This window comes from Mobula hypostoma, chromosome 29, assembly GCF_963921235.1.
Source record: "Mobula hypostoma chromosome 29, sMobHyp1.1, whole genome shotgun sequence".
Classification (NCBI taxonomy): domain Eukaryota; kingdom Metazoa; phylum Chordata; class Chondrichthyes; order Myliobatiformes; family Myliobatidae; genus Mobula; species Mobula hypostoma.
This window is the reverse complement of record NC_086125.1, coordinates 17,732,761-17,752,366: the sequence shown is the minus strand read 5'-3', so window position 1 is coordinate 17,752,366 and position 19,606 is coordinate 17,732,761. Positions and strand designations below refer to the sequence as shown.

Here is a 19,606-nt window from a genome sequence, read left to right as displayed (position 1 = left end):
TCCACCACTACCTTTGGCAGCGCATTACAGGCACCCACCGCTCTCTGTAAAAAAAGTAGCTTACCCTGCACATCTTTTGACATTCCCTCTCATGTTAAATGCATGCCCTGGGAAAAAGATACCAGCTGTCTACCATGCCTCTCATAATCTTATAAATTTCTATCAGCTCTCTCCCTGACCTTCAAAGCTTCAGAGGAAAACAAACCAGAAACCCAAGTTTGTGTCCAATCACTTATCATCTTTCCTGCATGGCCCACCCTCCTCTATCAAATTCCTTCCTCTCCAGCCTTTACCTTTCCCACCCACCCAGCTTCAACTATCATCTTCTGGCATTCCCAGTTCCCCTCCTCCCATCTTTTAGTTCTGGCGTCTTCTCCCTTTCTTTCCAGTCCTGAAGAAGGTTCTTGGCCTGGAATACTGAAAGTCAATTCATTTTCATAGATGCTGCTTGATCTGCTGAGTTCCTCCAGCATTTGTGTGTGTCTTTTTATAGCATATGGCCTCCAATCCGGGCAACATCCTAGCAAAGCTCTTCTATACCCTCTCCAAATCCTCCACACTATTCTGATATTGTTGCAACCAGAAATGAATGCAATACTCCAGATGTCATAGAGTCCTACAAAGCTGCAACACAACTTCCTAACTTTTGAACTCAATACCTTAACTAAAAAGGCAAGTATACCATATGCTTTCTTTACATTAGTGCAAGTGTGGAAGGGTGTAGAGGTGGATAATATTATTAAGAATCACTCCATTGCATACACTGTATTTTCTCTCTCCACACTGATGTACATTGCTACCTGCCTCTCTAATCGACTGCTATTCATACTGCAAACTCTCACTGATATTCCCTCTTCACAAGCCAGGGACTGTTACTCCCCTTTTATATATTCCCAAGCCTCTTCTCCAAAATATAATGCTCACCCCCATCTATCTCCACATGATATGGGGTAAGGAGAGCATTATATTGTGCAATGAACCAGAATGGATTCGAGAGCTTAAGATAAAAGAACCCTTGGGAAAAAGATCATAATATAATACATCCTGAAATTTGGGAGGGAGAAGCTAAGGTCAGATGTGTTAGTACTACAGTGGAGTGAAGGGAAGTACTGAGGAGAGGAGTTGGCCAAAATTGATTGGAAAAGATCATTGGCAGCGTTGATGGCAGTGTACCAATGGCTGGAATTTCTGGAAGCAATTCAGAAGGCACATGATATATACATCCCAAAGACAAAGAAGTATTCTAAAGGAAAGATGACACAATCATGGCTAACGAGAGAATTCAAAGCCAAAGCCAACATAAAAGCCAAAGAGAAGACATATAACAGAGCAAAAATTAGTGGGAATTTAGAGGATTGGGAAACTAAAAAAGTCACTAAGAGGTAAAAGATGTAATATGAAAGTATGCTAGTCAATAATATTAAAGAGGATACCAGAAGTTTCTTCAGATACATAAAATGTAAAAGAGGAGAGAGTGGATATCAGACTACAGAAAAACGATCTGGAGAGGTAGTAGTGCGGGCAAGGAAATGGAAGACGAACTGAAGTAGTATTTGTATGCCGGAAGCTCGCGAGTCTCAAGGGCAGAAGTGTATGAAGTTGCCATTACTATGGAGAAGGCTGTTGGGAAACTGAAAGGTCTGAAGATTGATAAGCCACCTGGACCAGATGGTGTACACTCCAGGGTTCCGAAAGAGGTAGCTAAAGAGATTGTGGAGGCATTAGTAATGAGCTTTCAAGAATTAGTAGATTCTGGAATGGTTCTGAAAAACTGGAAAATTGCAAATGTCTTCAAGAATAGAGAAAGGCAGAAGAAAGGAAATTATACGCCAGTTAGTCAGTGAGGATTTTGGAGTCAATTGTTAAAGATGCAGTTTCTGGGTACTTGGAGGTACTTGATAAAATAGACTGTAGTCAGCATAGTTTACTCAAGGGAAAATCTTGCCTGACAAATATGCTGGAATTTTTTAAAGAAATAACACACAGGATAGACAAGAGAGTTGGTGGATGTTGTGTACTTGGATTTTCAGAAGGGCTTTGTCAAGGTGCCACATATGAGGCTGCTTAACAAGTTAAGAGCCCATTACATTACAGGAAAGATACTAACATGAATAAAGTAGTGGCGGATTGTCAGGAGGCAAAGAGTGGGAATAAAGACAGCCTTTTCTGGTTGGCTGCCAGTGACCAGTGGTGTTCCACAGGAGTCTGTTAATGAATTGGATGATGAAAGATACAAAGATAGGTGGAGGGACAAGTAGTTTTGAGGAAGTAGAGAGGCTACAGAAGGACTTTGCCCATTCTCCTAATCTGTCTAAGTAGTGGCATGTGGAATACAGTGTTGGGAAGTGTACGGTCATGCATTTTAGCAGAAGAAATAAGAGGGTAGACTATTTTGTAAATGGAGAGAAAATTCAAAAATCAAGGTACAAGGGTACTTGGGAGTCCTTGTGCAGGATTCCTCAAAGGTTAATTTGCAGGTTGAGTTGGTGGTGAGGAAGGCAAATGTGATGTTAGTATTCATTTCAAGAGGACTAGAATATAAAAGCAAGAATGTAATGTGGAGGCTTTATAAAGCACTGGTGAGGCCCCACTTGGAGTGTTGAGAGCAGTTTCGGGCCCTTACCTTAAAAAGGGTGTGCTGACACAGGAGGAGGTTCAAAGGAGACACAGGAAGATGATTCCAGGATTGGCTTGTTCTATGAAGTGCGTTTGATAGTTCTGGGCCTTTATTCACCGGAATTCAGAAGAATGAGGGTGACCTAACTGAAATCTATCGAATGCTGAAAGGTCTCGATAGAGTGGATGTGGGGAGGATGTTTTCTATGGTGGGAGTCTAGACCAGAGGACACAGCCTCAGAACAGAGCAGTGTCCTTTTAGAAAGGAGATGAGGATGAGTTTCTTTAGCCACAGAGTGGAGAATCCCTGGAATTCATTGCCACAGGTGTCTGTGGAGGCCAAGACTTTATGTATATTGACAGGCTGAGTTTGCTAGATTCTTGATTGGTCAGGGCATGAAGGGATATGGAGAAGGCTGGAGATTGGGGCTGAGAGGAAAAATGCATCAGCCATGATGAAATGGTGGAGCAGACTTAATGGGCCCAAATGGCCTAATTCTGCTCCTATATCTTTATGGTTTTGTATGCAAAACAAACTCCTCATTCTCACTGAATTAGTTCCTCATTTTACAATATGAACAACTATGATTGTTTCACATACTAATATACAAAATTAGCACTGAGCTCACACTAATAGTTATTTCTGTCTCCAAGTTGAACTTAAGTTCAAGTTCAGTTCATTGTCCTTCAACTGTACACACATATATCACCAAATGAATGAACTTTCCTTAGGACCAAGGCACACAACACAGTATGTATTACTCACACATACAACACAAAGTAACATTACCACAAATAAATTAACAAAGGTGGGTGGGAAAAGTCTTGAAGGGTCTCAGCCCAAAACATCAACTGTTTATTTATTTCCATAGATGTTGCCTGACCTGCTGCGTTCCTCCAGCATTTTGTGTGTGTAACAAATTATAAGATATGTATATATACAAGTTAAAAAGTAAACAGTATAATGCTACTGATGCTTCATACATGATGAGACCTATGTGGCAGGAGGGAGTTCAGTAGTCTTATGGCCCGGGGGAAGAAGCTGTTTCTCATCCTAACACTTATTGTCCTAATGCTATGGTACCTCCTGCCTGATGGTAGGGGTCAAAGAGATTGATGGATGGTTTGGAGGGATCATTGACAATGCTAAAGGCCCTGCATAAGCAATGTTCCTGATAAATATGGATAAGTGGAAGGATTAAGAAGATGGAGTACACCTGGTGATAACTTGAAAGGGTGGCCCACACAGTGATACATATTGCTCTCTGTTCTTCACTTTAATCTACACCATTATAGCACCCTCAGCACTTTTCAGTTGAAGATATAAACCACATGATCAGAATCAGGTTTAATATCACTGGCACATGTTGTGAAATTTGTTGTTTTGCGGCAACAGTACATTGCAATACTTAATATTAAAAAAAACAAATTGCAATAAACATATATTAAAAAATTAAATTAAATAAGTAGCGCAAAAAGAGAGGGAAAACAATAATGAGGTGGTGTTTATGGATTTATTGCCCATTCAGAAATTTGATTGTGGAGGGGAAGAAGCTGTTCCTGAAACATTGAGTGTGTACATTCATGCTCCTGTACCTCCTGCTTGATGGTAGCAATGAGAAGAGGGCACGTCCTGGGTTATCGGATCCTTAATGATGGATGCTGCCTTTTTGAGGCATCACTTTACAGTGCCCTCTGTGCACTGTAACCATATCACTATTCCATTTCTACATTAATACATTAGCACAGTCCCTACCATCCATAAAACACGGAATAATATACAGGCTCTTCAACCCACAAAGTTATGCCGACTTTTTAACCAACTACAAGCTCAATCTAACCCTTCCCATCCTTATCTTCTTCTTCTTAAGTCCATCACCCCCACTGGGCATAGGCTACTTACAGCAGCTCAACAGAGTCCTCTGTCACGTTATCCCCAAGTGTAGCTCGTCTTCCTAAATCCTTCCTCTCCCAAGGATGAGGTCTTTGGAGCTTCTGTAGCACTGGGTTTTTATGGGATTGTGTTGCTAGCCCCATGCTGAGCCCTCCTCTTTGTGCATCTTGGCTTGGGATGGTCCATGGCAGAGTTTTCCTACTCACATTGCCATCCATTTTTCTTTCATCTATGTGCCTGTGTAAGAGTCTCTTAAATGTCTCTAAACATCTACCCTGTCTCTGTCTCACCACCAACCCTAGCAATGCATTCCATGTACTTACCACTCTTTTTGTAAAAAAAAACCTACCTTTGATCTTTCCCCTTTACTTTCCCCTTAAAATTATGTCCTCTCATGCTAGCCAATGCCACCCTAGGAAAACGTTCATCACTATCCCTATTTCTACAATGAAAAATACTGCTATCCTCCAATGCACAGATATGAATTGCTATCCAATTTCTCTTAATATTATACTCCAATATTGTTAGCCATATTGATAGACTCTGCTCTTCATCTCTCCACAATGAGTTACACCACTATCCCCTCTCATTATTGAGACAAAGCTCTTCCTTCTCCACCCACAACATATGATATTACCCCTCTCTCTTCTTCACTTTTGCTTCTTAGGCAGTGACTCAGATCGAGGATGACTTGCTTCCACACTATCTGGCTGCTGGGTATTGATCCTTGAACAGAGTACACTCTTTATCCTTTCCTCTGGTTTGCTCAAATGGTAACACTGTCAAATTCCTAAAGCTTTCATCATGGTACAATTGCTCACTTCACACAGAGATATTCCAGGGACAGAGACAGAGCGGAAAGGAGGAAATTCTTCCCCTCAGCAGACCTATCTGAAAGTAGAGGAAAGAGGCTTAGGGTAAGGGTTTAATGGAGGCTCTGAGGAAGAGGAAAGAGGTTTAGGGTAAGGGTTTAATGGAGGCTCCGAGGAAGAGGAAAGAGGCTTAGGGTAAGGGTTTAATGAGGGCTCCGAGGAAGAGGAAAGAGGTTTAGGGTAAGGGTTTAATGGAGGCTCTGAGGAAGAGGAAAGAGGTTTAGGGTAAGGGTTTAATGGAGGCTGTGAGGAAGAGGAAAGAGGCTTGGGGTAAGGGTTTAATGGAGGCTGTGAGGAAGAGGAAAGAGGTTTAGGGTAAGGGTTTAATGGAGGCTGTGAGGAAGAGGAAAGAGGCTTGGGGTAAGGGTTTAATGGAGGCTGTGAGGAAGAGCTTTTTCACACACAGAGTGGAGAGAATCTATAGTGCACTGCCTGATTGGGTGATAGAGATAGGTGCTCTCACACAATCTGAGTAGTATCTAGACGAGCACTTGAATTACTAATGCTCAGGAGGTTACAGACCAACTGTTGGTAAATGGGATTAGTACTGATTGGTAGTTGAGGGCTGGCATGAACATTGTGGGATGAAAGGCTTACCACGTATTGCTAACTTTTGTGTAGATATACCGAGCTAAGGCTTTCTCCACAGGCATATGCATCACCATGACTGTGGTATACTCCACTCATATACACTCAGTGGCCACTTTTTTAGGTTCACCTGTACATGGACAAATAGCTAATCAGCCAATTATGTGGCAGCAGCTCAGTGCATCAAAGCATGGCTCAGAGGTTCAGTTCGCAAAACGGCCTCCTCTACTGTAAAGATGAAGCCACACTCAGGTTGGAGGAACAACACCTTATATTCCGCCTGGGTAGCCTCCAACCTGATGGCATGAACATTGACTTCTCAAACTCTGCTAATGCCCCACCTCCCCCTCGTACCCCATCCGTTATTTATATACACATATTCTTTCGCTCTCTCTCCTTTTTCTCCCTCTGTCCCTCTCACTGCACCCCTTGCCCATCCTCTGGGATTTTTCCCCCATCTCCCCCTTTTCTTTCTCCCTGGGCCTCCTGTCCCATGATCCTCTCATATCCCTTTTGCCAATCACCTGTCCAGCTCTTGGCTCCATCCCTCCCCTTCCTGTCTTCTCCTATCATTTTGGATCTCCCCCTCCTCCCTCTCACTTTTAAATCTCTTACTAGGTCTTCTTTCAGTTAGTCCTGACGAAGGGTCTCAGCCCGAAACGTCGACTGTACTTCTTCCTAGAGATGCTGTCTGGCCTGCTGCGTCCACCAGCAACTTTGATGTGTGTTGTCAGAGGTTCAGTTGTTGTTCAGATCAAACATCAGAATGGGGGAAAAATGTGACCTAAGTGACTTTGTCCATGGAATGATTTGTTGGTGTCAGACAGGGTGGTTTGAGTATCTCACAAACTGCTGATATCCTAGGATTTTCACGTTCAAGTGAATAGAGTTTACAGAGAATGAAAAACATCCAGTAAGCAGCAGTTCTGTGAGCAAAAGCACCTTGTTAAATGTGAGAGGTCAGAGGAGAATGGCCAGACTGGTTGACAAGATGACAAGAAGGCAACAGCAACTCAAAAATCCACTCATTACGGTAGTGATGTGCAGAAGAACATCTTTGAACGTACAACACGTCGAGCCTTGAAGGGGATGGTCTACAGCAATACAAAATCACAAACATACACACAGTGGCCACTTTATTAGGTACTTCCTATACAAAAGTGACCACTAATACCTCATTTCCTTGCAGTAAAAAACACAATTATTATATATCATTGGAAGCACTGATATTCCAATTTCATGGACTCACCGCCATGTATGCTGCACATCCTGCACTCCTCGTTTTTGCTTTCGAGTCTACCAGTCTCCCGCTAATCCCGAAATCACATAATTTGATTTGACCCCGCTCATCCAGAAGAATATTAGAAGGTTTGACATCTCTGTGAATGACACCATGCTTCTCCTTCAGATAAAACAAAGCTTTGACAATCTGTTTAAAAAAAAATAACATACTTACTATTGAGTTGGGACTAATTATAACACAATGTCAGAGTGGATGGAAATTTCACATGCCTCTGCATCTCTTAATTTTTCCAAAGTACTTAAATTAAGAGCAGAAGATACAAGAAAAGAATTAGGCCACTCCATCCATTTAGTCTGCTCTGCCATTCAACCATGGCTGAATTTTTTAACCCTATTCTGCCTTCTTCCTGTAGCTCTGAACCCTCTTTACCAACCCAGAACCCATCAATCTCTGCCTTTAGTACACCCAATGATTTGACCTCTACAGCCTTCTGTGACAGTAAGTTGTAGATTCACCATGCACTGGCTAAAGAAATTCTTCCTCATCTCAGTTTTGAAGGGACAACTCTTCATTGTGCCCTTGGAATTTATACTCTCAAAATAATGGAAACATCTTCTCCCTGTTCACTGTATCCAGACCTTTCAATATTCTGTAGATTTCAATGAGATCCCCCTACTTCTTTCTGAGTTCTACAGAGTACAGGCCCTAAGTCATCAAACTCTCATTACAGTAACATGCTTTCTATTGCTTGACAGACTCAATTTAGTGAACTAAACATATTTTACAGATCATAGGCTTAAACCATCTTCCACATCAGATGGAGGTTTGATAGCAACGTAACAAATATTCAATGTGAGCTAAAGTTTAAGTTCAGCCTGGAAAAGTGTCCCCTCAAACTAAAAGCAACAGTAAAAAGATATGAACAATGGTAGCAGACCTGCCTAGAACTTGTAGCAGCACTGCAATATTCATTGGATATCCAGATATATTAGCAATTGGACCCCTATCTGGCAGCAATCTATAAATGGGATGGCACTGGTCTTTATTGCAGCTTTGCAGCCAAATTAAGTGCTGCTTCCCTTTGTTACCACTGATAGCATTAGATTTTTATGAGAATTTTTCACAGTCCTTGCACATCTCAAACGCAAGGGAATGCTCAAACACAACCAAGAGACATTGATTTAAAAAAAATGGGATTTCAAAATAGCATTTTCTTTATCTATTCAGTGCTTTAATTTTTTTTTGGTATTTAATAAGGTTTCACAGTATGTAGAATCTCAGTTTATTAGTTTCTCTCAGTAACTGGTAATAACAAAGTAAGGCTACTTTGCCCAGGCTTGATGATACAGGCCACATTATAAAAGTGAACCCAGAATCAAGGCTATTGTTACATTGGGACAATGAACAACACAGAATAAATGCATTGTTTCTGTGTTGTGTTGTCAAACTATGGATGTGATTATCTTTATCAAATGAGTTCACAGAGCAGGGAATATTCCCAATGGTCTCTTATACTCTCGTTTCAAAACTGCAACAAGAAAGGCCATTCATCAAAACACATTGAACCTTCCCATGAATCATGTGACAAACTTTCCTCTTCATGTCAACAGCAAGTGTATCCGAGGATATTAGAATATTCCTTTAACATGTTCTGAATCCTTACCGCAACCGTCATTTTGCCAAGAATCTTTTCTGGAATAGGCCCCTGAATCCGTTTCTTCAGCTTCTCAGCACATGTACCCATCAGTTCCATGGCAATGAACACATCAGTCTGCACATTACAGAAAGCAACTCTGGGTCATCACATAAGAGTCTCAAAACGTGTGCTTATAGGTCTTAGGTTACTTGGAAGCATTAATTTTTTAATATATGCAGTGGCTCTCTGTATTTCTCTACAAGGGGTTTTTACAAGATAATTAATTCAAAATCTAGATAAATAAGGCGAGAAGCACACTATCTACCCATTGATAGTGAGTATCTGGAGCTACGTGAATATAGCAGATATTAATTCAAGCAAGAACCAGGCTTCAGTTCTTAAACAACAGGAATTCTGCAGATGCTGAAAATTCAAGCAACACACATCAAAGTTGCTGGTGAACGCAGCAGGCCAGGCAGCATCTCTACGAAGAGGTGACTCTTCATTCAGTTAGTCCTGACGAAGGGTCTCGGCCTGAAACGTCGACTGCACCTCTTCCTAGAGATGCTGCCTGGCCTGCTGCGTTCACCAGCAACTTTGATGTGTGTTGCTTCAGCTCTTAGTGCAGATTGTAGAGTGCAAGCAGTAAATTGAAGTTAAACTGGCTCACAGACAAAGAGATTACATATGCATCTGCCAAACGTTAAAACGATGGGTTATGCTAATTGGCTTGCATCAAACCAGGCAATAAGGCTAAGGTATTTGCACCATTGTGACTTGGCAGACCAGACTGAAATTGTCACTTAACATATCAAACATGACCACAGGTATAGTTGCAGTCAATAGCTGATCTACTGTGTACTCTGGTGTCTGGCTCTCTGCCTTCATAGTTTTTAGAATATCTGTGTCAATAGGAGTGTTTGAACAGAGGTGTCTCCCACTGTAGATATGTAATTCAAAGGAAGTACTGTCAAACAAAAAAATATTGAAGGAAACAATGTCATTGCAACTATTGAAATTGTATTGAATCACCTGCTGCTTTCTTTGATATTAAGGGTGTAAAAAAAGTTAATGTACTTTTCGATTTGTGAGCTCCTACCATGCATGAGTGTCTCTGCAAGAATGTCTGTTATGTTGTGATGGAGTTGTGTTCATATCCACAACTCCAGTTTCTCTCCAGTGGCTTTGATCCCAGTCACAACATCCATGACTGCATGATGTGCTTTCAAACCAAGTTTATAACATTACATTGGCTCTTACATTGATGTCTTGTCATTATCCAGCCCAAAACAAATCATCAAGCTCATTGATGACACAACGTTTGGCCTCATCAGCAAAAATGATGAGATGGCATAGAGAGAGGAGGTAGAGCGGCTGATAATATGGTGCAAGCACAACAACTTGAGTCTGAACATGGACGTGACCAAAGAGATGATTGTGAACTTAGGAAGATGAAGGTTGACCACTCCTCACTGCATATAAAATGCTCCTCAGTGGAGTGTTAAGGAGTACCAAGTTGCTGGGAGTGCTGGCACATAATGGACAATCACACCTGGTCTCTCAACACCACATCTTTGGTCAAGAAAACACAGCAGCGTCTCCACTTCCTGAGGATATCGATGCAAGTGAGGCTCTCTCCTCCACCCCATTCTAACCAAATTTTACAGGACCACCAATGAGAGTGTCCTAACAACCCACATCAACAGCTGGTATTGGAATTGCAAGGCATCTCACTGCAAGTCCCTACAAAGGATTGCAAGGACTGTTTAAAGGATCATCAGGTATCTCTCCTACCCATCAGAAGTATTTATCAAGAGCTCTGCATACACAGGGCCCTTAGGACTATCAGCAATTCCTCCCACTCATCCAGAAATTCTTTGATCCCCTATCATCAGGCAGGGAAACAGCAGAATTAGGACAAGAACTGTCAGGATGAGAAACAGCTTCTTCCTCCAAGCTGTAAGACTACTGAATTCCCTGCTGTGCCACCCAGATCTCATTACGAATGAAGTGCCAGTAGTATTATAATGTTTACTTTTTTAAGCTGTATCATACATTTCTCTTATTATTTGTTAATTTATTTGTGGTAATATTGTTTTACATTATGTGTGAGATATACTGTATATACTGTGTTGTGCACCTTGGTCTGGAGGAACGTTGATTCGTTTGGCAGTGTACATGTGTATGGTTGAATGACAATAAACTGAATGTGAACTTGAACATACGCACTAAATAAAAAGGGAAGTTTCCCTGTTTCCTATATTCTTTGAAGAAAATCCAGCTCCTACTCACACTCACACAAAAGAAAATATCTCTGTAGAAGGTTTACATGCACAAGCCAAGGGGCTGCTGTTGCCATATGTTATTGTGAAGACAACATTCAGGGCACGTGCTTACGTTGGTAATGAAGGTCCCGTAGCACTGCACGATGTAAGGGCAGTCATGACTTTTCAACACTACATCCAAATCCATCAGGATTCGCTTGTTCTCTTCTTTGTTACCCGAGCGCCGCATTTGCTGAAAATACGAAAAAAAACAAAGCTATGAGCTTTAGTACCATCAAGTCAGACCTACACACAAATCATGAGGTAACCGTGCCATCCCACACCCGCAACTGGGAAAATCTGATCATCTGGTTGTACTTCTACTCCCAGTGTATAGGCAGAAGTTAAAGACCATTTCAGAATCAGGTTTAAAATCACTGGCATAGCGGGTAAAACTTGTTGTTAAGTGGCATCAACAGTACATTGCAATACATAATTAAAAACTACAAATTACAGTAAATACACATACAATACATATAAAAAGCTAAATTAAATAAGAGGTGCAAAAAGAAAAAAAATGTAGTGAGGTATTGTTCATGAGTTCACTGTTCATTCCAGAAATCTGATGGCAGAGTGGAAGAAGCTATTCCTGAATAGTTGAGTGTACCTTCAGGCTCCTGTACCTCCACCTGCTGGTAGCAATGAGAAAAGGACACGTCCTGGGTGATGGGGGTCCTTAATGATGGATGCTGCCTTTTGAAGACGTCCTGGATGCTGGGAAGGCTAGTGCCCATGATGGAGCTGACAGAGTTTACAACTTTCTGCAGCTCCTTTCAATCCTGTGCAGTGACTCCACCCCTCCATACCAGACAGTGATGCAGCCAGTTAGAATGCTCTCCATGGTACATCTGTAGAAATTTCTGAGTGTCTTTGGTGACGTACCAAGTCTCCTCAAACTCCTAATGAAATATAGCCACTGCCGCACCTTCTTTGTAACGGCATCGATACGCTGGGCCCAGGATTGATCCTTGGAGGCGTTGACACCCTGGAACTTAATATCTTCTCACCCTGTCCACTTCTGGTCCCTCTATGAGGATTGATCTGTGTTCCCTTGTCTTATTCTTTCTGAAGTTCACAATCAATTTTCTGGTCTTACCAACGCTGAGTGCAAGGTTGTTGCTGCGATATTACTTCACTAGCTGATTTATCTCACTCTATACGCTTTCTCTTCACCATCTGAAATTCTGCCAACAATAGTCCTGTCATCAGCAAATCTATAGATGGCACTTGAGCTGTGCCTAGCCACACACTCAGGGTGTAGAGAGAATACAGCAGTGGGCTAAACACACATCCGATGTGCCCCAGTGCCAACTATCAGTGAGTTGGAGATGTTAATTTTCGATCTGCACAGACTGTGATCTTCCAGTAAGGAAACTAAGAATCCATTTGCAGAGGAAGGTACAGAGGCCCAGGTTTTGGGAGCTTTTTGATCAGAACTGTGCTGTAGTCAATAAACAACAATGTAACACAAGTATTAATATTGTCCAGGTGATCCAAGGCTGCGTGAAGAGTCAATGAGTTTGGATCCACTGTAGACCTACTGAGGTGATAGGCAATTCTCAGTGGGTCTAGGTTCTTGTTAAGGCAGGAGTTGATTCTCACCACAAACAACCTTTCAAAGCACTTCACAACCATAGATGTGAGTGCTACTAGTTGATCGTCATTAAGGCAGCTTACCCTGCTCTTCTTGGGCACTGGTATGATTGTTACCCTTTTGAAGCAGGTGGGAATTTCTGACTGTAGCAAGAGAGATTGAACATATCTTTTCACACACCGCCAGTTGGTTGGGACAGGTTTTCAGAGTCCTACCAGCTACATCATCAGGGCCTGTCACCTTGCAAGGTTCACCCTCTTAATATGTTCTGATGTCAGCCTCTGAGACAGTTCACAGGGTCACCAGATGCTGCAGGGATCCTCATGAGATTAGTTTTATTCTCCCCTTCAAAGCAAGCTTAAAAGGTGTTGATCTCTTCGGGGAGTGAAGCATCACTGCCATTCATGATATTAGGTTTCGCTTTGTAGGATGTAATGGCCTGCAAACTCTGCCACAGTAGATGGACATCCGATTTTGCCTCTAACCTCATTCTGAATTGTTCTTTTGCTCTTAAGGTAGTTTTCCATAAGTCGTACTTGGCCTTTTTGTATAGTCCTGGATTACCAGACTTGATCTAACCCTTAGCAGACTACGATCTGATAGTTCATTCATGGCTTTTGATTCCGGTATGTACGGTATGCTCTCATGGGCACCCACTAATCCACACAAATTTTAATGAAGTCAGTGATGGTTGTGGTGAATTCATTCAGACGCGAAGACCAATTCTTGAATACAGTCCAGTCCACTGAATGAAAACAGTCCTGTAAGCTCTCTTACACTTCCCTTGTCCCTACCTTCTTGGTCCTCTCTACTGGTGCTGCAGTCTTCAGTTTCTACCTATATTCAGGAAGTACAGCCAGATGATCAGACTTTCCAAAGTGTGGGTGTGAGATGGTACGGTAAGAGCTTTTGATGGTAGTATAACAGTGGTCCAGTGAATTGGCTCCACTGGTTCCACAAGTGATAAGTTTGGTTATAATTATTTACAGACTTCTTCAAGCTGGCCTGGTTAAGACCCCCAAAATGATGGGGAAGGCATTAGGATATGCTATTTCATGCCTGTTGATTACATTGCTCAGTTTGTCTGGAGCCTGTTTGACGTAGGCCTGAGGTGGGATGTACACCTCTACCAAGATAATGGCTGAAAACTCACACAGCAAGTAAAATGGATGACACTCAATCGTGAGGTGTTCCAGGCAGATTGAGCAGCACTGGGTAAAAACCACCACATTCGTGCACCATGAGGAGTTAATCATAAAGCATACTCCACTTGGAGAGGAAACAGTTTTAAGGTGCTTGGAAATAGGTACAGAGGGGATGTCAGGGGTAAGTTTTTTTACGCAGAGAGTGGTTAGTGCATGGAATGGGCAGCCAGTGACTGTGGTGGATGAGGATACAACAGGGTCTTTTAAGAGGCTCCTGGATAGGTACATGGAGCTTAGAAAAATAGGGGGCTATGGGTAACCCTAGGTAATTTCTAAAGTAAGTACAAGAGAAAGGCCTGTATTGTGCTGTAGGTTTTCTATGTTTCTACTTCTTCTGCCTTTGAAAGACTCAGCAGTCTTATTTTGATGGTAAATCATGAAGCCAGCAAGCTACATTGCTGCGTCCAGAATGGCAGGACCATAGAACCATAGAACATTACAGCACAGAAAAAGGCCTTTTGGCCCTTCTTGGCTGTGCCAAACCATTTTTCTGCCTAGTCCCACTGACCTGCACACGGACCAGATCCCTCCATACACCTCTCATCCATGTACCTGTCCAAGTTTTTCTTAGATGTTAAAAGTGAGCCCGCATTTACCACTTCATCTGGCAGCTCATTCCACACTCCCACCACTCTCTGTGTGAAGAAGCCCCCCCCGATGTTCCCTTTAAACTTTTCCCCTTTCACCCTTAACCCATGTCCTCTGTTTTTTTTTCTCCCCTAGCCTCAGTGGAAAAAACCTGCTTGCATTCACTGTATCTATACCCATCATAATTTTATATACCTATATCAAATCTCCCCTCATTCTTCTACGCTCCAGGAAATAAAGTCCTAACCTATTCAACCTTTCTCTGTAACTCAGTTTCTCAAGTCTCGGCAACATCCTTGTAAACCTCCTCTGCACTCTTTCAACCTTATTAATATCCTTCCAAGTCTCCGTAAAACAAAAAAACACAATTGCCTCTGATATCCCTCTGATACAACAATCTAGCTTTGAGGTCCTTCATTTTATTTACCACAGACTGTGCCTTTGCCAACAGAATAGCCAGTAGTGGAAGTTGGAACCCTCTTCTTAAATAAATTTTTAATCCATTGCAGCACCCTCTCTTCCACTACCTTAAAGGGAAACTGCGCTAGCAACTGGAGACTGCCATCCGAGATTCGTCAACTTTGAGTACTGATAGATTTTTTTAAACGCCTTGAAAAGATATTACTTACTGTATTGTCCATGGCTGTAGCTGTGGAATTCAGCTATAGCAGTCTGAAACAGGAATATTTGATGATTTCCATCGGAGAGGATCACACGAGCTGCCTTCTTAATGGTGCCCCGGAAGCATATCAAGAAGGTATGATCGAGGGAGGCAGAGGTGTGTTTACAAACTGCTTTGAGTTGGTGGATTAGACAATATTCAGGGATTCAACTCTGAATCTCAATGAACATGCCACAGTTATCACTGACTTCAATAAGACCTGTGTGGATGATGTGTGCCTTTGAAAACATACCAGACATACTGACACTAAAAGCCATGAATGAATCAGATGATCTGTAGTCTGCTGAGGGCAGATCTGTGGCATTCAAGGCCGGTAATCCAGAATTATACAAGAAGTCCGAGTACAACCTATGGAAGGTGAGAAGCAAGAAAACAATTCCAACTGAAGTTACACATGGAATCAGATACACGCCGGCTTTGGCAAGGTTTGTAGGCCATTAGTTTCTGCAAGGTCAAACTATGGACTCACCCTCAGTGACTCTTCCTCTCATGCTTTCAATGTTTATTGCCTAATTATTTATTATTTTTTTCATTTTGTATTTGCACAGTTTGTTGTCTTTTGCACATAGGTTGTTTGCCTGTCCTGTAGGATGTGGGTTTTCACTGATTTTATTATGTTTTTGGATTTATCGTAAGTGCCTGCAAGAAGACGAATCTCAGGGTTGTATTTGGAAACATATATGTACTTTGATAATAAATTTACTTTGAACTTTAAACTTTGACTTATCCAGTATCGCGTGTCAGAGAAAATTAGATTACAGGAAATAAGAGATCTGGGAATACAATTCCATAATTCCTTGAAAGTGGCATCCCAAGTTGATAGGGTCATAAAAACAGAGTTTGGCCTTCATAAATCAAAGTACTGAGTACAGGTGTTGGGATGTTATGTTAAAGTTGTATAAGGTGTTGGTGAGACCTGATTTGCAGTACTGAGTGCAGTTCTGATCACCTACCTACAGGAAAGGGTACAGAGAAACTTTACAAGGATGTTGCCAGGTCTTGGGGATCTGAGATATAGGGAAAGGTTGAATAGGTTCGGACTTTATTCCCTGGAGTGAAGCAGAATGAAGAGAGACTTGACAGAGGCATACAAAATTATGAGGGGTACAGACAGAGTAGATGCAAACAAGTTGAATGTAAAACAGGTTGACCGTGTGGTTAAGAAGGCATACAGTGCATTGATCTTCATTAATCATGGGATTGAGTTCAAGGGCCAAGAGGTAATGTTACAGCTATAAAGTCCTGACGAAGGGTCTCGGCCTGAAACGTCGACTGCACCTCTTCCTACAGATGCTGCCTGGCCTGCTGCGTTCACCAGCAACTTTGATGTGTGTTGCAGCTATAAAGGACCCTGGTCAGACCCCACTTGGAGTACTGTGCTCAGTTCTGGTCAGCTCTCTACGGGAAGGATGTGGAAACTATAGAAAGGGTGCAGAGGAGATTTACAAGGATGTTGCCTGGATTGGGAAGCATGCCTTATGAGAACAGGTTTAGTGAACTTGGCCTTTTCTCCTTAGAGCGACGGAGGATGAGAGGTGACCTGATAGAGGTATATAAGGCGATGAGAGGCATTGATCATGTGGATAGTCAGAGGCTTTTTTCCAGGGCTGAAATGGCTAACATGAGAGGGCATAGTTCTAAGGTGCTTGGAAGTAGGTACAGAGGGGATGTCAAGGGTAAGTTGTTGTGTTTTTTTTTACACAGAGAGTGGTGAGTGCATGGACTGGGCTGTGTGACTGTGGTGGAGGTGGATACAATAGGGTCTTTTAAGAGGATCCTGAATAGGCACATGGAGCTTAGAAAAATAGAGGGCAATGGGTAACCCTAGGTAATTTCTAAAGTAAGTACACATTTGTCACAGCATTGTGGGCTGAAGGGCCTGTATTGTGCTGTAGTTCCTTCTATGTTTCTAAAATATTTAAGGGAACATGAGGAGGCACTTCTTCATTCAGAGGGCGGTGAGAATATTAAATGAGCTACCAATGGACGTAGTGAATACGGGTTTGATTTAAACACCTAAGAGAAGATTGGAAAAGTATATGGATAGGAGAGGTATGGAGGGCTATGACCCAGGTGCAGGTCAATGGGACTTGGCAGATTAATAGTTCGAAGGGCCTGCTTCTGTGTTGTAGTTCTTTATGACTTTCTTTACACAATAACAATAAGACTGATCTATCTGGTATCTCACGTGAGAGAAAATTAGTTTACAAAAAACCAATGATGGAACACACATCAAAGTTGCTGGTGAACGCTGCAGGCCAGGCAGCATCTCTAGAAAGAGGTACAGTTGACGTTTCGGTGATTTGATGAGGAAAACTGTCTCCATCTATGTTGTAAGGAAGTATTAGTACTCAAGTTCTCTTGTAACAAAGGCCAACATACCACTTTCCATCTTTTTTTACTTGCTACATCTGCCTGTTGGCCTTCAGCAATTTACCAATGAGTACACTAAAGTTTCTATGAATAGGATTGAAAGATCAAGCTACATTTGTCTTAATGGAAGGAGCCTGAGACAGATGAACCCAGAACATTCAACAGCATGTGGAAATGACTTTGATACAATCACTGAGGTATGTTTGATAGAAGGGTAGGGCAGGCATCTCAACATTCCATGGTATAGAAGTTTCGGACATGAGAGAGGAATGCAAAAGAGAAAGGGCATTGCATTGTTTGATCAGGGAGACCATCACTGCAGTAATGAGGGAGGATGCCTTAAAATGCTCTTCAAATGAGGCTGCTAGAGTAAATCTTAGGAATAGAGAAAGGGGTAATCACTTCGCTGTGATTTTCTATAGGCCCTCCAACAGTTAACAGGAGATAAGGAGGAGGTATGCAGGCAAATCGCAGAGAGAAGTGCAAGAAGAACATGGTTAGAGTAGTAGAGGATAGGGTTAGAGTAGGTTTACCAATACTAACTGGAGTTGTTTTAATGGAAAAGAACTAGGCAAAGGGCATTTTGAAATACATCCAGGAGAGCATTTTGTGCTTGTATGTAGGTAGTTTGACAAGGGATGGGGCACTGCCTTAGGGAATGGAGTTGGTCAGGTGGATGAGGAGTCTTTGGTGAGCCCTTTGCAGGTAGTAACCATAACTTTAAGTTTCAAAGTATTTATATAAAGGGAAAAGGATAGCCAAGTGTTTTTAATCTAAGTTTTTGAATTAGGGCAAAGTAGGTCTCAGCCATTTCCATCATGGTTATAATCCTCTTCACCATTGTGGATATCTTCAAGAGACAGTGGCTCAAGGTGGTGGTGTCCATCATGAAACCCTTTCTGCATCCAGGACATGCCCCTTTTGTGTTACTACCATTGGCAAAGATGTAAAGGAGCCTGAAGACCCACATTGAATGTTTTCAGAACAGCTTCTTCCCCTCATAAACGAGAAAATCTGCAGATGCTTCACCAAGCACCTACGCTCCGTCTGCCAGAAAAAGTAGGATCTCCCAGTGGCCACATTTTAACTCCACTTCCCATTTCCATTCCGACATGTCAGTCCATGTCCTCCTCCACTACTGCAATGAGGCCACCCTCAGGTTGGAAGAGCAACACTTATATTCTGTCTGAGCAGCCTCCAACCTGATGACATGAACATTGATTTCTCAAATTTCCTGTAATAGTGCCTACTCCCCCTCACCATTCCCATTTCCCTCTCTCAGCTTATCTCATTTCCAGCCCATCACCTCCCTTAAGTGCTCCTCCTCTTTCCCTTTCTTCCTCCCCAATCAGATTCCTCCTTCCCAACCCCTTATCTCTTTCACCAGTCGACTTCCTAGCTCTTCACTTCACCTCTCCCACCCTCCCAGTTTCACCTATCACCTACTACCTTGTATTTCTTCATCCCTTCCCCCCCCACTTTCTCATTCTGACTTCCCATCTTTTTTCTCTGGTTCTGATGAAGGGTCTTGGCCCAAAACATCAACTGTTTACTCTTTTCCATAAACGTTGCTTGGCCTACTGAGTTCCTTCAGCATTTGGTGTGTGTAGCTTCTTCCCCTCTTCCATTTAGATTTCTGAATGGTTTATGAATCCATGAACACTACCTCATTATTCATTTTTAGCACTATTTATTTTGTAACATAGTATTTTTATGTTTTGTACTGTAATGCTACTGCAGAACAACAAATCTCACGACACATTAGCAATAATAAAACTGATTCTGTTTCAACCTTGTCCACCCCAGTGAAAACCAGGTACAAACAGCTTCAAATACACTGAAGAACGTTCAATGATTTTCACGGTTCATCAATAAACAGTAAGCTTGGATAACAGAATTTTTCCCTCTGCTTTTGAAAATATTTTTTTTCCAGAAGAAGGGTCATGAAAGCAAGAAACAAAACCCTCGAATATCTCCTCATTCTCATTCAA

At 42.0% G+C, this 19,606-nt stretch overlaps 1 protein-coding gene across 2 annotated transcripts in view; it reads right to left on the bottom strand.

Annotated features, from left to right (window-relative positions):
- LOC134339397 (dual specificity mitogen-activated protein kinase kinase 7) overlaps nucleotides 1–19,606 on the bottom strand; it is a 101,013-nt gene that overhangs the window by 24,387 nt on the left and 57,020 nt on the right. For both annotated transcript variants that reach the window (XM_063035858.1, XM_063035859.1), the window contains 3 exons: nucleotides 11,247–11,366; nucleotides 8,877–8,984; nucleotides 7,220–7,399 (listed from right to left, as the gene is read on the bottom strand). In XM_063035858.1, the coding sequence (XP_062891928.1) occupies nucleotides 7,220–7,399; nucleotides 8,877–8,984; nucleotides 11,247–11,366 (408 nt within the window). The remainder of the gene's footprint in view (nucleotides 1–7,219; nucleotides 7,400–8,876; nucleotides 8,985–11,246; nucleotides 11,367–19,606) is intronic.